General features: G+C 40.7%; 1 protein-coding gene and 1 pseudogene across 7 annotated transcripts; one reads left to right on the forward strand and one right to left on the reverse strand.

Annotated features, from left to right (window-relative positions):
* Positions 1–21,052, forward strand: part of LOC129530205 (centriole and centriolar satellite protein OFD1-like) — an 812,440-nt pseudogene that overhangs the window by 469,514 nt on the left and 321,874 nt on the right.
* Positions 4,690–18,615, reverse strand: LOC129530241 (RNA-binding motif protein, Y chromosome, family 1 member F/J). 7 transcript variants are annotated; one of them, XM_055377102.2, is made up of 12 exons: positions 18,452–18,581; positions 17,712–17,770; positions 16,477–16,589; positions 15,891–15,994; positions 12,698–12,875; positions 10,635–10,787; positions 8,505–8,619; positions 7,439–7,549; positions 6,888–6,998; positions 5,857–5,967; positions 5,681–5,769; positions 4,690–5,269 (listed from the first exon to the last, which is right to left on the reverse strand). In XM_055377102.2, the coding sequence occupies exons 3-12, from the start codon at positions 16,583–16,585 to the stop codon at positions 4,968–4,970; spliced, it is 1,383 nt and encodes a 460-aa protein (XP_055233077.1). In that variant the 5' UTR covers positions 16,586–16,589; positions 17,712–17,770; positions 18,452–18,581; the 3' UTR covers positions 4,690–4,967. The 7 variants fall into 7 exon arrangements, with proteins under 7 accessions (XP_055233077.1, XP_055233076.1, XP_055233075.1 ...); XM_055377101.1 differs by lacking the exon at positions 17,712–17,770 and having other exon boundaries at positions 18,452–18,615; XM_055377100.1 differs by lacking the exon at positions 17,712–17,770 and having other exon boundaries at positions 18,398–18,589.

Raw genomic sequence — 21,052 nt, forward strand, 5'->3', positions numbered from 1 at the left:
AGTCAAGACTGGGTTTCACCATATTTGCCAGGCTGGTCTCCGACTCCTGACCTCAAGTGATCCACCCACTTTTGCCTGCCAAACTGCTAGGCTTACAGTGTGAGCCACCATGCCCAGCCTCATTTATTTGTTTATGTATTAGAACCCTTCTTCTATTTTCTTCAAGTACACACATTTTAGAGTGATTGAAAGAATGTATTTTATTTATTTAGTCAATAGTAGAATTTTAAAAGTAATGTTTTTATTCAGTGAATACAGTATTGTGAATAGGTTAAACCTTGTATAGTATTGCCATTCTCTCTTTCATACATTTTTCAACAACTCTGATACTGTTTCCGTCCCCCCGCCTCCGAGGAGAACACGCAGATAGGTCCAAAAAATTGTGGAAGTGAGTGGGTATGAAAATATAATTTGAAGGCCGGATGGGGATGGTTCACGCCTGTAATCCCCACACTTTGGGAGGCCAAGGCTGGTGGATTACCAGATGTCAGAAGTTCAAGACCAGCCTGGTCAACATGGTGAAACCCCATCTCTACTAAATATTTGAAAATTAGCTGTGCATGGTGGCAGGTTCCTGTAATCCTAGCTATTTGGGAGGCTGAGGCAGGAGAATCGGTTGAACCCAAGAGGCGGTGGTTGCAGTGAGCCAAGATCACGCCACGGCACTACAGCCTGGGTCACAAGACCAAAGCTTTGTCTCCACCACCCCACACCCCCGAAAAAAGCATTATTTTGGGAAAAACCCATCCAGCACTTGTAAAAATAAGGAATTCATAGGCATGGTCACTGTAGTGGTCTAAAACACACTTTGAAATTCTTCTCAAACCCATTTGAAAATATTCCTGATGGGACTGAACACAGTACTTGCTTGTAATGAATAGAAAACAGTACAAGCATTTTCTGGATACTGGACCACCTCTGGCCTAGTTTAGAAAAGGTGCCACAGCTCTGCCCAAGTCTCCTGCTCTCATCCCCCTTAGGAGCCCCCGACCAGTACATCACGAAGTCTAACACCCTGATGACACTATGCAGAAGGGACATCCAATGGAGAGACTCAAAGAAACAGAACAAGATGTCTGAGCATCTCAGCAGTCCAGCCCCTGCCATTTGAGTCACGCTAGCCATGGCACCAGGGAGATGAGAAGACACCCGCCAATGTCCCCATCTTTGGCCATCACTAGATTGCATCCTCCTGAGTGTCCCTGAACCACATTCATTTGGCTGAGAGACTGAGGGCGATTGCAGAGACTGACAGTTAGGAAATTATAATTATGGTTTTAAGCCACTAAGTTTTAGCTAATTCTGAAAAGCACTTTAGACTCCTAGAAAAACTGCGTTGTCTACTGACTTAATTGCAGAGAGCTGTAAAGGCCAACATCATGAATGCTAATACCCTGGAAAAGTCAAATCATCGAGACTCTTCTAAGCACAACAGATCTTTAATGTCCCTTCGCTATGGCTGGAGAATAATCTAACATGTATCTGATAGAGTTGTTTGAAAGCCTCTGTTCACATCTCTCCGACTGGTATGGGTCAACTCTGGTCTGGTTTAGTTCTAGGCAACTGCAGCAGTTCACCTTTCATTTAGGTCATGGCCTACACTGATTTTTTTGATCACTGACTGTGTCTTTGTCTGTGTATGTATGTGTTGTGTGTTACCATATTTTATAGGAGGAGGCTAAATAGTAGTACTATAATAGTTTTGTAAACATAAAACATTCCAGGAAGTCAATATTGCTTATCACTCGAGCTTTAAAACAGATACGGAGTTAGACATGACAAGATGCCACGTCTAGTATCATACCAAAGCTAGCCAAGCTTGGTGGCCCATGGATGTTCTCCCAGCTACTTCGAAGGCTGATGCAGGAGAATCCATTGAACCCTGGTGATGGAGTTTGCAGTAACGTGAGATCACACCACTGTGCTCCAGCCTGGGCACCAGAGCAAGACGCTGTCTCAGAAATAAAAAGAGAATAAAATAATAAAATAGGAGAGATCACGGGAGACAGAAATGCATACAACTGGGTGGGCACTGTGGCTCATGCCTGGATCCCAGCATTTTGAGAGGCTGATGTGGATGCATCACTAAAGGAAAGGAATTCAAGACCAGCCTGAGCAAATATTGTGAAACCTGGTCTCTACTGAAAATACAAAAAAATGGCCAGGATTGGTGTCATATGATTGCAGTCGCAGCTGCTTAGAAGGGTGTGACTGGACAATTGCTTGAACCCGTGATAAGGAGGGAGCAGTGAGCTGAGATCACGCCACTGCACTCCAGCCTAGGTGACAGGGCAGGATTCTATCCTAAAAAAAAAAAATCAGTGAGAGAAAAAGATACAGAGACAAAAAGAAAGAAAGACAGGAAGGAAGAGAGGAAGGGAGGGAAGGAGGAAGGGAATGAAAATTTGTACCTAACAGTTGTAAATACTTTTGGCATACACGTGATATTTTGATACAAGTAATGTGAACTGGTAAGGGAGGGATCAAAGAGGGGATGGGGGTGGGTTAAATTATACTTGCTTAGAAGGAATAAGATCTAGTGTTCAGTGGCACACGATGACTACACTTAATAAGGATTTATTGTACATCTCAAAATAATTAAAAGAGCAAAGGTGAAATGTCACTGATACCAAGGAAAGATATGCCAGACTCAGTGAGGTGGAATGTCGCTCATAATACGAAAAGATACGCCAGACTCAGTGGCTCACGGCTATAATCACAACACTTTGGGAAGCCAGGGAAGGAGGATTATTTCGGTCTGGGAGTTTGAGACCAGCCTGAACAATATGTCCAAAGCATTGTCCCTACCACACACACACAAACACAAAAGCTGGGCATGGTGGTTGGTGTGTGTCTGTAATTCCAGCTACTTGGGAGGCTGAAACAGAAGGCTTGCACATTTGAACCCCGTGTTCAAGGCTGCAGTGAGCTATGATGGTGCCACTGCAGTCTAGGCTGGACAACAGTGTGAGACCTTGTCTCTAAACAAGAAAAAAGAATCGATAAGTGCTTGAACTGAAGGATACCCTATTTATTATTTATATATTTGTTGATGGATATAATTATTTTTGTGTTGGAGTCGCACTCTGTCACCCAGCCTAGGGTGCATGGTGCAATATCGGCTCACCGCAGCATCAGGCTCCCAAGTTCAAACCATTGTCCTGCCTGAGCCTCCCAATTAACTGCAACGTACTACAGGCAGGCACCACCATGCCCGGCTAATTTTTGTATTTTTGGTAGAGATGGGGTTTCACGGTGTTGGCCAGCCTGGTCTTCAACTCCTGTCCTAAAGTGCTCTGCAAGCCTCGGCCTCCCCAAGTGTTAGAATTAGAGACCTGAACCACCACACCTGGACAGTAAGATACATAAGACTCGGGAGATTTATCTTTTCACTTCATCCTCACAATGCTACAGGTGAATGAAAACACTTCATAACATGAATAACTCACTTCAAAATCAAAGTTGGCAACTTCTCCCTTTAAAATTATTTGTACCCTTACCCTATAAAAATTGATGATTGTGTCAAAATTTTTCAAGAAAATACTTCCTCCTGCCTATTAGTCTGTCAATTCTAAGAATTATGGACTGCAAAACTTCTGGAACTTGATGTATTTCATTTCTTTAGTTTGTATAATCAGGAAAATTAATTCATTTAGTTATTTCGGTCCAAATATTTTTATCATTCAATGATGTCTGAAAACTTTAAGCAATCCCATCAGAAACTTTATGCTGTTGTTTATGTTTTATATACTTCACTTTCCCCTAAGTATGAGGTTTAAAGTGTTTCCATTCATATTATCAATTATATCTGATAGGGTGAGAGTGGTGGCTCATGCCTATAATCTCAGCACTTCGGGAGTCTGAGGAGGGTGGATCAGGATTTTTAGAACAGCCTGGCAAACAAGGTGAAACGCTGTCTGCACTAAAAATACAAAAATTGGCCCAGCTGTGCTGCACACATATCTAATACCAGTTACTCAGGATGCTGAGGCAGAATAGCTTGGACCCAGAAGGCAGCGGTTGCCATAAGCCAAGACAGAGCCACTGCACCCCAGCTTCGGCGACAAAGCTACACTTCATCTCAAAAAAAATTGATACTATCCCAACCATTCTAGATTATTCCTATTTGTAAGAACATATTACTAAACCATTACTTACAACATCCATTGTCAAAATATTCAAGAAAAAATTAACGTGGGTACCTCACAAGAAAAAACACTTCCTTTCCACTATTTAAACTACGAACATTTAAATTCATTATGCTATGGACCTGAGAAACTTAGCTGGTTCGCTTCTGATTTAGGTGAAAAAAAAAGTTTTCATTACCGTTATCTTCTTCAGTCACAGAATGCTTCACAGAGAATGTTCCGGATGTCTTAAACTTTAGTATCAATGACATCTAATTATTTCCTTTGACCTGTACTATTCCTCTAAAAAATAAACATTTTAGGGTGAGGCAGACAGTTTTGTAGTCTTTCTGAAGACTTCTCGAACATTTTAACCTTGTTAGTTTTTAAAGAGAAAAAGCTTAATTAGAAAACTTGAGCAGCTTGCAAGGGCGACATAACACATCCCGAATTTTGTATCTGTGTTCAAAGAAACAAAGGAAAACGTACAACAAACTACACAATTTACTCTCCTATTGAATTTGCTTTAAGCATGTGTGGCTAACCAATAACACCAGGCATCTTGCAGTACATGTAAAATTTTATTGTGAAAATTTTAAGGCAGATATTACATCTAAACACTTTTCAAATAGCATCAACAAGTATGAAATTACTTTGAAAACAATTCCTTTTCCTTTGAATACCTCAAAAAATTCATGGAGGAAGTTAGTATCTACCTCTCTCCACAAAACCAACATGTTTCTTTTAGTAATATGCAGGTAACGATGCAGAAATAACATTTCAATTTTTGATTTGCAAACAAGGTTTGGTATGCAATAACTATTATTTTGAATGCTTGCTTTAATATCTGCTCGAGTCTCCTTTTTCAGATCGACGCTCCCCACCATCTGCTATAGATGCCACATAACTTGAGCTACCATATGCTTCACGAGGATCAGGGAGCACCCTACCCAGAGAAGGCGGATTCCTTTGGTCTTTTCTGCAAACATGCTCACGATCACAATAATGAAAATCACCACAGCTCCTTGAGTAACTCTCCCAACTTCTGCCATATCTATCTCGTGTATTACTATATGCATGGCAGGTGCTTCCACCATAAGACATCCGAGGTCCTCGTGCAGGTGGTGCACCATGAGAGGTCCCTGCAGGGTTGATAAAATAATATGTGGGACTACATTTAAACATTTTTACTGCTATCATTAAAGCATGAATTAGTTAAAGTACTATTTGGAAATATCTGCTTTCCTCCGCCTTTGTTGACAGGATATTAATCAAGTCTTCAATAGTCAGAAGGTTTTATTTAAGAGAAGTGTAAGAGTAGTATTTTGCAGCTTAACAAACTTAATTCTAAAGTAAATGCTCAGTCACATTTTCTTAACGTTAACTGAAGTTCTCACCTTCGTATCATTCCCTAGGCTTTATACTGTTAAGAATACTCAATATTTAAACATGTTGCATATGTCCTTTACAATTTTCCTTAGAATTTCATTAAAATAACAATCTGGTCTATTCAATAAAATTCTGTAATTTACAAATCCATCCTGGACCCTTACCGTATCTCGGAAATGCATCTCTATAAGAACTTCCACTTAGATGTTCAGAATGATCTCTACCAAGGGCCTCACCGTAGCCATCATGATAACTAAATTGAAAAAAAAAAAAGTCTTTTCAATTTCAGAATGAACCATTTAAGAAATCTATTTGATAAATCCAGATGACATGACAGTACCTATATCCTCTAGAGGAATGTTCATCCCAACTAGAATGACCATAATCACGGTATGCATAGTCTCTAGGTGGTGAAGTATAATCCCTGGTTTCTCGGGAACTTGGATGATTTCTGCATGCACAAGTTTAAGCAAGGAATTTTAAATTGTCAACTTCTAGTATCCAAAACATAACTAAATTACAACTTAAACACAATTAAATTGCCAAACATCTAAATAAAATGCCCACAGAGCCCAAATGCCCAAAATGCCCAAATGCCCAAAAAGCACATGAAACAGATACTCATGATCAATGATTCAGGAAATGCATTTCAAATAAAAAAGGAGCTTCCACACTTCACACACACACACTGGAAGGGTAATAAATTTTCAAAAGCAGGAAATAACAAGTGTTTGAGAAGATGTAGCTAATTGGAGCCCTGACACAATGTTAGTTGGAATGAGCAATTGAAGAAATCTATTTGATAAATCCAGAAAAAGTTACAGTATCTATATCTTCTAGAAGAACGTTCATCCTGCCTAGCATGACCATAGTCTCGGTATGCCTAGCCTCTAGTTGGTGGAGCATAATCCCTAGTTTCTCGGGAACTTGGATGATTTCTGTGTGCATAATTTAAGCAACAAATTTTAAATTTTCATCTTCTAGTATCGAATACATGACTAACTTACAACTTTAAATTAAAAGGCCAAACATCTAGATAGATATTTCTCCAAATAAAATAGGCAAATGCCCAAAAAGCACAAGGGACAGATACTCATATTCAGTGATTCAGAAAATGCATTTCTTTTTGTTTTATTATACTTTAAGTTCTAGGATACATGTTCATGATGAGTTAATGGGTGCAGGAAATGCATTTCAAATCCAAAATCAGATATCATATTTCACATGCACAGATGAATGGCAATAAATTTTCAAAAGCAGGAAATAACAAGTGTTTGAGAGGATGTAGATAAATTGGAGCCCTGATACAATGTTAGTTGGAATGAACAATTTAAGAAATCTATTTGACAAATCCAGAAAAAGGTACAGTACCTATATCCTCTAGAATAACTTTCATACCGTCGAGAATGACCATAATCACGGTATGCATGGCCTCTAGATGGTGGAGCATAATCCCTAGTTTCTCGGGAACTTCGATGATTTCTGTATGCATAAGTTTAAGCAACAAATTTTAAATTTTCAACTTCTAGTATCCGATATATGACTAACTTACAACTTAAACAAAATTAAAAGGCCAAACATCTAAACAGATATTTCTCCAAATAAAATGGGCAAATGCCCAAAAAGCACATGGGACAGATACTCATATTCAGTGATTCGGAAAATGCATGTCTTTTTTTTTTATTATACTTTAAGTTCTAGGGTACATGTGCATGATGAGTTAATGGGTGCAGGAAATGCATTCCAAATCCAAAATGAGATATCATATTTCACACACACACACTGGAAGGGCAATAAATTTTCAAAAGCAGGAAATAACAAGTGTCTGAGAGGATGTAGATAAATTGGAGCCCTGATACAATGTTAGTTGGAATGAACAATTTAAGAAATCTATTTGACAAATCCAGAAAAAGTTACAGTACCTATATCCTCTAGAGGAATGTTCATCCCGATTAGAATGACCATTATCACGGTATGCATAGCCTCTAGATGGTGGAGCATAATCCCTCGTTTCTTGGCAACTTGGATGATTTCTGTGTGCATAAGTTTAAGCAACAAATTTTAAATTTTCAACTTCTAGTTTCCAATACATGACTAACTTACAACTTAAACAAAATTAAAAGGCCAAACATCTAAACAGATATTTCTCTACATAAAATCGACAAATGCCCAAAAAGCACACGGGACAGATACTCATATTCAGTGATGCAGAAAATGCATTTCTTTTTGTTTTATTATACTTTAAGTTCTAGGATACATGTGCATGATGAGTTAATGGGTGCAGAAAATGCATTTCAAATCCAAAATGACATATCATATTTCACACAGACAGTTGAATGGGAATAAATTTCCAAAAGCAGGAAATAACAAGTGTTTGAGAGGATGTAGACAAATTGGAATGCTGATACAACGCTAGGTTGGAACGGAAAATGATGCAGCTACTATGGAGAAATGCGGCGGTTCCTCAAGAAAACAAACATCATCATCATAGGACCATGCAATTCCACTCATATACACCCAGAACTGAATAAGCATACTCAAACAAATATTGGTGCGTAGAAATACTGGGGTGGAAACCACCCAGATAAAATAATGGGCTAATAGCTTGTGGAAGGAGTGAAGTGCTGTGATGTAAATGAACCTTCAGGATATCATGCAAAAGGAAAGCTGACAAATACAAAAAGTCATGTACTGTTTGAGCACATTAACATTAAATACCCACAACAGGTAAGTTCAGAGGCAGAACACTGACTGGTGTTTGCTAGCAGCTAAGGAAAAGGAGGAAATGGGAGGGACTGCTTAACTGGTAGTAGGAGTTTTAATTTGGAGTGATGAAAATGTTTTGGAACTCGATGGAGGTAGTTGTTGCGTGGCACAGAATGTATTAAACACCACTTAACTGATCACCTTATAATATTTAATTTTGTCATGTGAATTTCATCACCACAGAAAAAAAAAATCAACCGTGTTTTTTAATTTTTCCTTTACCCATCGTTAGTTGCATAACCATCATCTCTTGGTGACATATGATCATTTCTCCAGGAAGATACTGTCGCTCTGCGTGGAGGAACTCCATAATTCTCTCTTCTTTGTGACATGGGACCTTTAACATTCAAATGATGGAACATTATGTAAAGAACACCAAATCTGAAACACTATTTTCTCTTCTCTCAAACAACTTTTTAAAATTATTTCTTCTATGACTCCATTCTTTGTTTCCTAAATTACTAGACAGTCATGACACTGTGAATATTTCTCATGGCTTTGGATAATCCCATGGCTCCCGCAAGGCCAGTTCTTCTAATGAAGCTGAAGGCAAACATTAATGCTTAGGTAAAAGTTGATATGTAATGGTTAATAACTACTTAGTTATTATTTTCCTTTTCATATAAATTACTGATGACTGTGAGTGACACAGGCAAAACATGTAAAACCATCAAACTCTTCACTGATTTTAAAGTTTACATACATTGTCGTTTCTCAGCCAAAGAAGGTGGATTTTCCAAAATCATTCAGTCCATCTCACACACACATAAATACAGCTACCTGTAAATGACTATATGCTAAATGTTTACATAAAAGTTCTTTATCTCTAACTGGTTGGCTCTATCTTAAATGTTGACAAATTAAAATGTATTAGTGAAGATTTTCTAATGATGGTCAAGATTTGCTTTTACTGCCAAGAAAGCAATGCTATTCAAGGGGTCATTACAACATTGTTGCTATTTCAAACTAGAAAGTTTCTCCTTTAATATATTCTTCACTTGCTATTCCTTACAGGTCAGTGTTTCACATATGATACCTTCACTGGCTAATTTTCCAATGGAAATGTGTTGGCTTGGGTGTCCTGAAGCCAATAAATACCTCCCTTCACCGATACTCTACGTATGAAATGTAAAATTGAAAATGGCAGTTTTTAACTTCCTCCATATTAGGATGGAGGACTAAGAAAGAATTTTAATTTGCTCTGCTTAAACTTCCTTGCTAACAACTTTTATTTATTGTCTTATTTTCTTCTGTTCAGTCTGCAGTCTTACAATTCTTCTCAAAAGTATTACTTGCATTCAACCCTACTGCTCACCTCATGTTGCTTAGTTCTAAATTCTCTCCTCCAATAATTTCAAATCTTACACTAAGGATCTTGTGTTAATGTTTAAACAACCCGGTACAATCTCAATTACTGATTTACATACACCTATATTTCACAGCTCTGCATTTTTGTGATATCCACTTAATTTAAGAATTTTGGACTCCTATGTGTCTACCTTTCGAGCCTTAAATTTATTTTTAAATCATATTTAAGCTCAATGACTCCTTGTCTGCTAAATGCTCTTGTAGTTCTTTTGAATCTTCATGCAAGCAGTGAGTATGCCTTGCACATACGCATTACTGAGGTCTCAAAAGCTGGATGGCCAGGCTTAGCGGCTCACACTGTGAGTGAGTGTGGAAGGCTGAGGCAGCTGGACCGCTTGAGCCCCGGGCTTTAACATCAGTTTTGACAGTGTAGTCAGATCCTCTCTCTACAAAAACATAGGGAAAAATTGTAGCTAGGTGTGGTGCTGCATGCCTGTAGTTGCAGAAACTCGGGAGGCTGAAACAGCAGAATTGCTTGAGCCCAGGAATTTGAGGCTATAGTAAGCCGTCATCTCACAAATTTGAGGCTACAGTAAGCCGTCATCTCATATAGTGCACTCTCACCTAGTAAGAGCAAGACTCCAACCCAGCAAAGTCACCGAACGAGCAGTTTTTAGAATGCGACACCAGGGGACTTAGGAAATGGAAGAATTAATTAGATCAAGAAGCCTACCATCAAAGAATACTGCTAGGAACTTTTAGAAAAATTAAGGGGAATTTTCTAGCAAACACAGGATTAAAAGGAATGTTGGCCTCACTCTAATCACTTCTTTGATCTGCAATGAGAAGCTCAAGTATTTCTTCAACATAAATCTGAAATGTACCTAGTGAGATAGAAACTATAATAAAAGCTATCAATCAGTAATTATGCTCACGTATGTGTCACTTCCCTTTTGTTCAATGAACTTAAAGCTAAGCATTCAGGTAAAACAGCTCATTTTTAGTCATACAAAAACTACGGTCTTTCTGTCAGGTAGCATTTACCTTGGCTTCCCATCCCACTATTGCTACTTGCCACAGCAGAAGGAGCAGATTTTTTCGGAGGAGGACCTCCACTTCTTGAAGATGGACCCCTTTTAACTGGAATGAGTCCCCTAGAATAACTCATCTTGAGATCAGGAGTGTATCCACCATCATCTGTATTTCAAACAAAATCTTTTTAGTTAACTAACATCACTGTTTCTTAAATGGCTAAGTTTTAGTTGTTTATAAATATTTTCTACATTTTATAACAAATTCACATTTTGTCTAAACTAATAAAATTAGCATTCCTACATGGTATTAGTACACTTCAAGCAATAAAAGTTCATTTAGAAAATCTAGAAAGAAACGCAAGTATCATAATACGTCGGTATGAAGGAGAGGTAAGGAAAAATGGGGAGTGAACGGGGGCAGAAATCTATCACTAAAATATCTAACTATAAAATGCATAAAAATATTAAAAGAAAAATGACAAATGACTGTTTATATCATTGTGTAATGAGGAAAAATTTTCAAAGCACATCATAAAGATAAACTAATTTCCATTCAAAGAAACTCAAATATTTCCAATACCAAGAAGTCACATAACAGGAAAATACATTGTCTCTAAAATTTGTTAACACAATACAGACTTCTTAAAATTCCCTTATGAGACACTAATTTTCAGTTGAGATTATGCTGAATTGTAACAGTCTTTAAAAGTTGCATAATCGGTAATATAAACATATTTTTATACATCTACAAAAATGTAGATATATGCCAACTGCCAGGTGGTGTTACAGGTTAGAATTTGTATATACGTTCTCATCCGTGGCAGAGTATAATTGAACCTCACCCTCAAGATCAGTGGAGACAAAACAGCCATGAAGCTATGCATCTTAAAATGGAGCAAACACTGCAATTTCAACTTGAAAAAAATCTCCAATTAATTACACGTCTGGTTATTAAAACTCCACGTTAATTGTTAGAGTTTTGAAGGTTGGTTAATAGATAATACAAGTTAACCAACAGGTTTATTTATTTATTCAGATGGACTCTTGCCCTATCACGCAGGCTGGAGTGCCATGGCATAACCTTGGCTCACCGCAGCTTTTGCCTCCTAGGTTCCTGTGATTCTCCTGCCTCAGCCTCCTGAGTAGCTGGGATTACAGGTGCATGCCACCACACCCAGGCAAATTGTTTTGTATCTTTAGGAGAGACAGGGTTTCACCATGTTGGCCAGGCTGGTCTGGAACTCCTGACCTCGTGGTCCACCTGCCCTGTACTCCCCAGGTGCTGAGGTGACAGGCGTGAGCCACCTCGCACAGCCCATCCAATAGTTTTTTCTTTTTCCTTTTGTTTAAATATATGGTTTGTTTTTCTTTTATATGTAAAGATGGACCCCTCATTTCTATTAAGTAAGTCACTCATAAATATCATTTTCAGTGACTCAGCCTCCAGCAAAGAAAGATTCATACATATCTGTGAAGCAGTGGTTTTTACATCTTTCCAGAGTCACAGACTCTTTTCAGAAATTAAAGTTCTACATTTCTTCAATTGAACATGCTTTATGGCAGGCCAATGTACAAACTCTCTGTATCAAAATTACGAAGCAATACATTTGCATAGATGTTTCCACATGTAGACACAAGAAAACAAATACTGCAAAATCAATCTTCAGTATTCAATTACTTTTTCCTGTTGGAAAATTTTAAATATTACATCGTACTTTGATCATACAACTGACACGAAGTTCTGGGCCCTAAAGTAGAAAACTCTAAAGTATAATGAATAAAAATGAGTTCTGCAGAAAACCGGTTGAGTACAGGCAATCAGCATTCATAAACACAACTCAGTTTCAAATGTGTGTTACTTCAATGCAAACTTATTATAATTTTAAAACAAATTTTAGATATTAGTTCAATCATTTTTATAATACACCTTTAGTACTTAGAAATAAGTTTGCTTATTATCAATAAGCTAATTTTCTCTTCATACAGGAAATAAAAAAATTGAGAAATTTCGATATCGTCAAAACTTATTTTCTTTCAGTCCTATGGTTCCATCTTTATATTTTAAAACATTACCCAGGTGTCCTTCATGTGAGGGAAGCCACCCTCTTTTTCCTCCACTGCTTCCTCTTGCAGATCTCAGACTTCCTGAAGGGCTTCTGTTTCTCGAAGAAGCTGGTGGTCTCCGCCTACCACCACTTTGAAAAGATGGTTTCTTGGCTTGTTCTACTTTTATTGCTTTTCCATCCAAAGACTAGAAGTATTAAGGGTACTATCAATAACATTGGCACATTTAACGTAAGCACATTTTACAAACAGTTTTACATCAACTCTAGTTCAATTCGAGGTATTTTCTCCCAAAAGGAAACTTTGTTTTCTCCTAAAATGAACACATCTTTCGCAATGCCAAATTTGAGATAGTTACTGAGCACATGCCTTCCATTAAGGGATCAAACACAAATTCTATTATTCAAATTCCTTGAAAACTCCTCCATTATTAAAAAAAAAAAAAACTCAAACATAAAAAAAAAGATGGACCCATCACACATTCTATGGAAGAATGTGGCACATCTGTTTTTTACACGATATAATCCACTTCATCTTTGTATTCACATCACTGATTTGAAAGTTGCAGTGTCCCAACAAAACTTGCGTCATTTTAAAAAAAATGAGCTTACTTTTTCAGAGTGATTAGTCACATTACTCATTATGAGTTGTTTCTTGTTGGATTTGCTAACACTTACATAAAATGTCCCCATATGATTTACAATTCTATATTGACTCTAAAAATGTTTCTGTAAATGTGATCCTTGTTTGATCTCATTAAGTTTTCTTCCCTTACTCATTTCTTACATTGCCTTAGACGTGCCCCTAAAAAATGAATCTTAATATAGTACTTCAGGTAATTTCTCAGAAATGCTTAACTATCCTAATTAATTTCACAATAACATTTTTCACTGTAATCTTTTCTACAGGCCACAGCAATTTTTGAAAACAGTTCAGCTAATAATGCGATTTAAAAATTACATGGCTTTTGTTATTTGGAGGAAGGACTTAAATCCCCGAACAAGACCCCTTGCAGCCACATCGCCAGTTGTTCCTACCTTGAAACTTCTTTTGTTATTTCTGGGCTCAAAATATTCTCCCCAGATTTGCCCACGGCTGCTTCCTTCCCAGTGTTCTGAAGTCAGCCAAAATTCCTTAACTGTTAATTCCCCCTGAAAACTCGAAGAACCTCCTTTATTGGCCATCTTAACATTAATGTGCATACAACATTCACAGTTATTTTAACACAATAAATTATGTGAGATGAAGTAATTTAGAAATAACGTTGGCTGGGTGCGGTGGCTCACACCTGTAATCCCAACACTTTGGGAGGCCGAGGCGGGTGGATCATGAGGTGAAGAGATAGAGCTCATCCTGGCCAACAGGGTGAAACCCCATCCCTACTCAAAGTACAAAATTAGCTGGGCGTGGTGGCGCGCCTCTGTAGCCCCTGGTACTGGGAGGCTGAGGAAAGAGAATCGCTTGAACCTGAGAGGCGGAGGTTGCAGTAAGCCAAGATGGCCCCACTGCAATCCAGCCTAGGGCACACGGCGAGTCTCCATCTTAAAAAGCAAACAAACGAACAAAAACTTTACACAAATTATCTGCCCTTTTGCTTGAAAACTAGAGGGAAAAAAGAAATTATCATAGATTCCTATACAGAAGTCAAAATTATCTCCATACCTACCACAAAACCATGAACCAAAAGTAACTCTTGGTTTCTACCACAGCTTGAAATACTAATTTATAAGGGTGAATGAAAATGTACTTTCTGCTATGTGACAGGAAGTGTGCTAGATGTAACTGAAAGAAAAGCAACTAGCAAGACTTAAATATGCGCTATATACAATTTCACGATCAACAGATTAATACTCAGTACAGTGAGTACAAAATACCTACAATACGAAATGAGGAAGAAAATATGAAATCTAAGTGGTTTTTGAAGCATAAATTTTATGTATGAGACACACACAGGGAAGGATAATTCTCAAGAAGTCTAAAAAAGCACTTTGGGGATAGCGTGAAGACTAACAGGACCTAAAAACAGATTGGGATAAGGTCATTTATTTATTTCATTTATTTTTTGTGTTTTTGAGACGGATTCTTGCTCTGTTGCCAGGCTGGAGTGCATCGGCGTGATCTCGGCTCACTGCAACCTCTGCCTCCTTGGGTTTAACTGATTCCCCTGCCTCAGCCTACTGACTAGCTGGGTCTATAGGCACACACAACCAGATGCAGCTAATTTTTTTTTTTTATTTTAGTAGAGACAGAGTTTCACCATGTTGGCCATTATGGTTGCTTTCTCCTGAGCCTGTGATCTGCCCGCCTTGGCCACCCAAAGTGCTGGGATTACATGCATGAGCCACCATGCCCGGCATGATTGGGGTAATGTTATAAAGCAAAAAAGCACTAAAGAGCACAGAATGGAATGCTCTTGACTACAATGTAAAGGAATTCAATAATTAAAATAATTACATACAAGTTTAAAGCTTAAGTAAACACACAATCTCTAGATTTAAGACTCAACAGGAAAAGAGACCATTGGTTCAATCAAAACAAGTCCTCAAACACACTGGGGAAATGAGTAATTAGCTATTCATGTTACATAAATCACTCTGGTGACAGGAAAGAAATGTCCTTAGCAGAAAAAGCAAGCATGGAGCAAAAATGCCAGTTACTTCTTCTGCTATCTGACTTCAATGTTCTCATATTATTTTCTATTTTCAACTACTTAACCTTTCCGTAAATGTAAAGGTCTTATTTAAATATACTTTTGCAAAAATATATTTTCATAAAATGTATTCTTCAAGAAGGAAAGAGTCTTTCCTTCTTGTGAGTCTGTCTAGATGTCTATCCAGTTTGTCTACACTCTAAAAGTATTTCCATGAATTGGATGTACTTCAATTAACAGCATTTAATAAATATTGACTTATTACTTTCATATACATGAGGGTTCCTTATAAGTTTTAAAGCTCTTCAAAACCTTTTAAAATCTATTTGCACTCATATCGAAATACAAACATAGAAAAAGGTTATCAAATATTAATTTATATAATGTTAATTCCAATACCCTTCCGACTACACTTGCACGTATATGGCACAAAAAAGAGGATGGCTTCATATGTCATTCTACTATCTTCAAAAGTTTAGTAATATTAAAAAGACCTAGAAATATTGTTAATTGAAGAACAGAGTTAGAATATTAGTAATAAGGGACTCTTACCTTTCCATTCATATCTTTGGCAGCATTCTTAGCATCTGCAGGGTTCTCAAAAGTAATAAAGGCAAAGCCTCTGGATTTGCTGGTTTGATCCTTTATCAAAAGAACTAAAATATATGAAAACATATTACATGCATATAATGGACTCATCAAGGCACTAACCATCTAAAAGTTACATCAAACTAAAAAATAATTGCATTTCACATCACTGTTATGGTTCTTAATACTCAGTCACCCCTACAGTCAGTCTACTTTATTCCAGTTTGTTTCGGAACTCCACAGCACATTTACTTTTCCTCATTTTCCTTTCTAAGTAGTAGGTTATCCTTTCCATAGAACCTTAACCTACTACTATGAGAATTTTCCAAATATCAAACAGATACTACAAAATAAGAGTTCAAAACGCATAAGGCATTTTAATGTAGGTATACAATGAACTTTGAAAAAATATATTTTTTCAAAACATATATATATATAACATACATATTTTAAACAAACATATTGAAATATACATGTGAAAATACACATACACACACACACACACACTCACACACACACACACACACACACACACGGTTTTCAGAGTTACCTTCTGATATGGGACCATGTTTCCCAAACACTGCTTTAAGCATCTTCTCATTGGTTTCTCTATTGAGGCCACCAATGAAAAGCTTGCCAGGATGATCTGCTTCTACCATTGTGCTGTAAATGGTAAAACATTATCTATATTTAGATATAAATAAGCTAAAAAGATAAAATTTTATTACATACTGTGCTGAAAACCCAAGTAAAATTCCCTTCGCGAGGCTGACATCTTTTTAGTATTTCTTACTTTAAATATGTAAAATTTGTAACACTCAGAGCGAAGGGACAGTAACTTCATGGACACACGCTGCATTTTAGTATGTACCTGACAAAATCTCATTTCTAAAAATTAGATAAGAAAAGCTATTGTAATTTTCCTAAGTTGCAATATGAAGAATGTCCCCATTTAAGTAATTTTATTTGAAAACAATCTATTTATGAGGTACAGTGTGATGTTTTGCATATTTGCTTTCTTGAGATGTATGTCTCCTGTGGCCAAAGTGAACTGCTCACTGCAGGCTCTTCCACCCAGCCTCAACTGATCTTCCTACATCTCAGCTTCCCAAGTAGCTAGAACTACAGGCGCTTTCTACCATAGCTGGGAAATTTTTTGTATTTTCAAAAATAGACAACGGTTTCCCCATAGGGCCCAAGCTAGTCTCCAAATCTTCGGCTCAAGTGTTCTGCCGGCTTGGGACTACCAAAGTGATGGGATTTCAAGGGTGACTCACCACACTCAGCATGATATTTGGATAAGAGATGAAATCAAGCTACTGAAAATGTTCTAGGAGGAGAATATTTTAAATATTTTACCATCTTTTAGTGATTTGAAATATACAATAGGTCAAAGATCCCCAAACCCTAGCCTTCAACCCGTACCTATCTGTGGCCTGAATGTGATGCCAGAGGATGACATGTAATACCTGTCTGTGGAGAATGTAACGCCTGAGGATGACCTGAGGTGGTACAGTTTTATCCGGAAACCATCCTCCCTACTCCCTCGCTGGCCCTCCCTGTCCCCGTGACAGCCTCACTGCCCCACCTGGCCTCTGTCACATTGCTCCTACCGGAAGACCCGCCCCACCACGTGCCCCTCGGAGACCTGCCGCCAGCCCCCACTCCCAAACCTGTCCACCTCGCCGCCTTCTTCCCCTGCGCAACCTTTGTCTGAGGAAAAACTGGCTTCCACTAAACCAGTCCCTGATGCGAAAATAGCAATGAAAGAGTCCATTACGTTACCCAGGCTGGTCTCAAACTCCTGACTTCACGCCATCCTCCGACCTCCACTTTCCAAAATGCTAGGATTACAGGAGTAAGGCAGTGTGCCAGGTTAACAGAATAACTTAAGCGCATCTATTTTGTTCCAGTTTTCGGCTATCTAACTCCATTTATCTCCATTACACCCACTTATTCGGTTTAAATTATTTACGGTGCCAAAGATACATGAAACATCTTTCAAATACTGTCATACAACGAAGGAGACAATTACAGCCTTTACAGAGGCAAACTGAAACTGAGATTATTTATGGCCCCATATTTCCACATACACTAAAGTAACACAATTTATGTCAAAAGTTGATAATTTCTTCCAAGCAAATCAGACACGCGACATGTGCTAACTAAAAGTGTGACTTTTTAATCGCAGTGGTTAAGTGTATCGCCTGTATTCTGAATCATGACCACATTCACAGAGAAAACCCGCTTTAATAAAAAGTGCACATGAAAACAATGGCGCCTTAGCACCATCTCCCACAACTAGTCGGACATATTAGGCAGTTAAAGGTAGAATCCTCAGGAAAAATCAATGAGTTTAACGAAAGTGAGTCTCTTAATAGCAATGAGGAGTTCTTTCCCCAGTGACTCCTCCCGTAATTCAACAGCCACACATAGAAAACCCATCCCCTTTTATAGACAAAATCCCAAACCTTTGCTTTCTATTCTTGCCGAGAGACCCAGCTGTCCAGAGAAACAGAAAATACCTGCGCTTTTTAGCAGGACAAAGAGCCTGAGGTTCGCCTGGCCCTCAGGCCGTACGTAACCGGCTTCGGAACACCACAGGGCCAACTGCGGGAAGGACAGCTGGAGCTACCCTGAGAGGGAAGGACGCCAGAAGCCGTGCCCGGAAATCCCGCCTACCTCCAGCGACCAATCATTGCGAAGGCGGTGGGCGTCAGCCAGTTACTGCGAAGGTTGTGGGCGTGTCCTGAGGCCCCCCGCCCCGGCTGGGCTGCAGCTCCGTCATGTCGCGGTAACTCTTCCGAGACCACGCTTGTGCCATGGGGCGGGCGGCGGTGGATTAAGGCACACGCGAAGTGTGAGCCCTTTGCAGTTGTGGGCATGGAAGACCTACACCCTAACTGGCATCCTGAGTGTGGCAAGACATTAATTAACCCACAGGGAACACATGAAACATCTCACTTCATTAGGCAGGCTAGGCTGATGGTACTGAATATTGCAGATCCAGAGGGGAGAGAGAGGGACCAGCGCTGCCCGCTGGGACAGCACCGGCGGGGGCTTGGGGGGATTGGGGCAGGGCGAGTGCATGGGACTAAAGTCGACTGGTACGTTGCTGAGGTGGAATTCATCTGCACCAGAAGCTGAAACCCTGCAAGGATTCTCTCAGGTCTCGGCAAATACATACTCCGAGTTCCACGGTTCCTCCCTGAGAATGCTATACTCACAGGGGCATTCCAAAGGACTTCTCATCCTGTGCCCTGGGCACATGGGAGGCCTACCGCCATGGTCGCCAATCCAGTGATCCGTGTGCACTGCTTTGCTGGTGCAGAGGCTCTCACAAGTGCAGTGGTGGCCGTGGTGCCTGCTAGCGGGGCTCTGGAAGCCAGGGCCTTGGCATCCGACTCCAGGGCTGCTGTGCGCAGCTAACCCTGCTGGGTATCTGAGCCCCAGTGTGAGTGTGACAGGCTAAGGGCGCTGTGGGGCTCCCCAGGAACCCTGTTCCACATAGGTGTAGGATGTGGTTCTCAGCAGGGCAAGGCCCGCAGGCCTCTCCTGGAGTTGCCCCCAGAGTCGAGGGGTGCCGGGGGTGGGGTGGGGTGGGAGGCACAGGCTTTGCTCTGTTGGAGCCTCAAGGAGGGCACCATGTTAAGGCTGGAGGCTGTGCAGGAGAGGATGGCCTGTGCACAGAGCAGGAAGGCAACCCTGGGGGAAGAGGCATGCTAGTGGGGGATGACATCATCGCAGAGATGGAGGTGGTGGCCAAGGAGGAGGCCAATGTGGAGCCACAGCAGGAGGACCTGCAGGCACAGCCTGGCCCTGGCCCCAGTACGCCCCGGCCAGCAACAGACTCGCTGGACGTCCTTCACTTGGAGCTCGGCTGCGTGAATGTCCCAGGCCGCAGGGCATCCCCGGCTTCTGGGCCAGAGCCATATCCTTGCAGCTGCCAATTCGGGATGGTTGGCAGCAGGGGATGGGCGCCGAGCTCCCGGGAGCGGAGGTGGGGGAAACAAGGTGGTAGGCACTGGGGGTCAGCCAGGATTCAGGGCATGGGGGACAACAAGGGGAACCGAGAACAGGCTCATGCAGATAGGAGGGCAGCTTAATTGCATGTGCCCTGAGGGCATGTGGTAGGGACAGGAAGCCAAGCACAGCACTCACCAGGGAGAATAGCAGCGCCAAGGACCCATCATAACAGCAGAAAGTTGAAGGATACGTTTCACTGGGAAAGTCGCTTGAGGAAGGGGAGTCTGCATGCCCACGCCAGCCATGGAACTTCCCTGCTACCCGTGCCTGTGTCCAGCAAGCTCACCCCAGAAACACATGGTGCTCAAGACTCGGTGTCACTGTGCACGGGGATGCTGTCCTATGTAAGGCAGGCACTATCTCCCCAGACACAATTTCTTCCCGCTGCCAGCGCTGCACCCAAGGTGTTTAGGCCCTGAGTATATATAAGCTCCCTTGAAACCACTCGAGCTCCATGGGGAGAGCCAGGCACAGCCCCGTAGCTACTTCTACCCACAGCGGTTCCCTGGGGTGGACACGTGCACCCCTCAGGGAGACCCGGAGAAGGAGAGACCACACACCCAGACAGCAGCAGAGCCTGTCCAGCATCCAGCACAGGAGGGCCTCCTGCAGCTCAGAAACGCTGAGCAAGTAGTCGCCGCCTCACACAACACCACCCCGCCCCCAACCCCCTGCCCACTTCTTCAGTGCCAGCCCTTGGTCAGAGCAGGTTGTCTGGGCCTGCCTCCACCCACCACCAAGACCACTACAGCTGTGATGGTGCCCTCCACGCCAGACAGAGACAGAGGACCTGGAAGGGAAGGTGCCCTGCCCCACACTCTCCGTGCTCTTGCAAAGTTGCAGGGTGTTTCCTTGCACGCCCACCCAATCATCTGGCGGCTCCTTGACCAGAGGCAGATTGTGCGGCACACCCAGATGTTGGCCGGGATCACAAATGGTGATGAAGTCCTGCTAAGCTACGTGATGGATTTGCAGGTCAGGCTAAGGAACCTGAGTCTTCGGGAGGGGTCTGGTGTCTGGGTCAGGTTGAGATACCCCTGGGACCCGGGGGTGTCTCAGTGAGAGAGTTGGGAAGGAGCTTCACCCCAGCTAACAGGTCA

This window comes from Gorilla gorilla, chromosome Y (assembly GCF_029281585.2).
Source record: "Gorilla gorilla gorilla isolate KB3781 chromosome Y, NHGRI_mGorGor1-v2.1_pri, whole genome shotgun sequence".
Lineage (NCBI taxonomy): Eukaryota > Metazoa > Chordata > Mammalia > Primates > Hominidae > Gorilla > Gorilla gorilla.

Coding starts and splice junctions, on each gene's coding strand:
- LOC129530241 (XM_055377101.1), bottom strand. CDS start 16,585: ATGGTAGAAGCAGATCATCCTGGCAAGCTTTTCATTGGTGGCCTCAAT. Junction 8,620..10,634: donor TAGTGGGATGGGAAGCCAAG/GTAAATGCTACC, acceptor TGAATGTTAAAG/GTCCCATGTCACAAAGAAGA. Junction 5,770..5,856: donor CATTCCTCTAGAGGATATAG/GTACTGTCATGT, acceptor TTTTCAATTTAG/TTATCATGATGGCTACGGTG.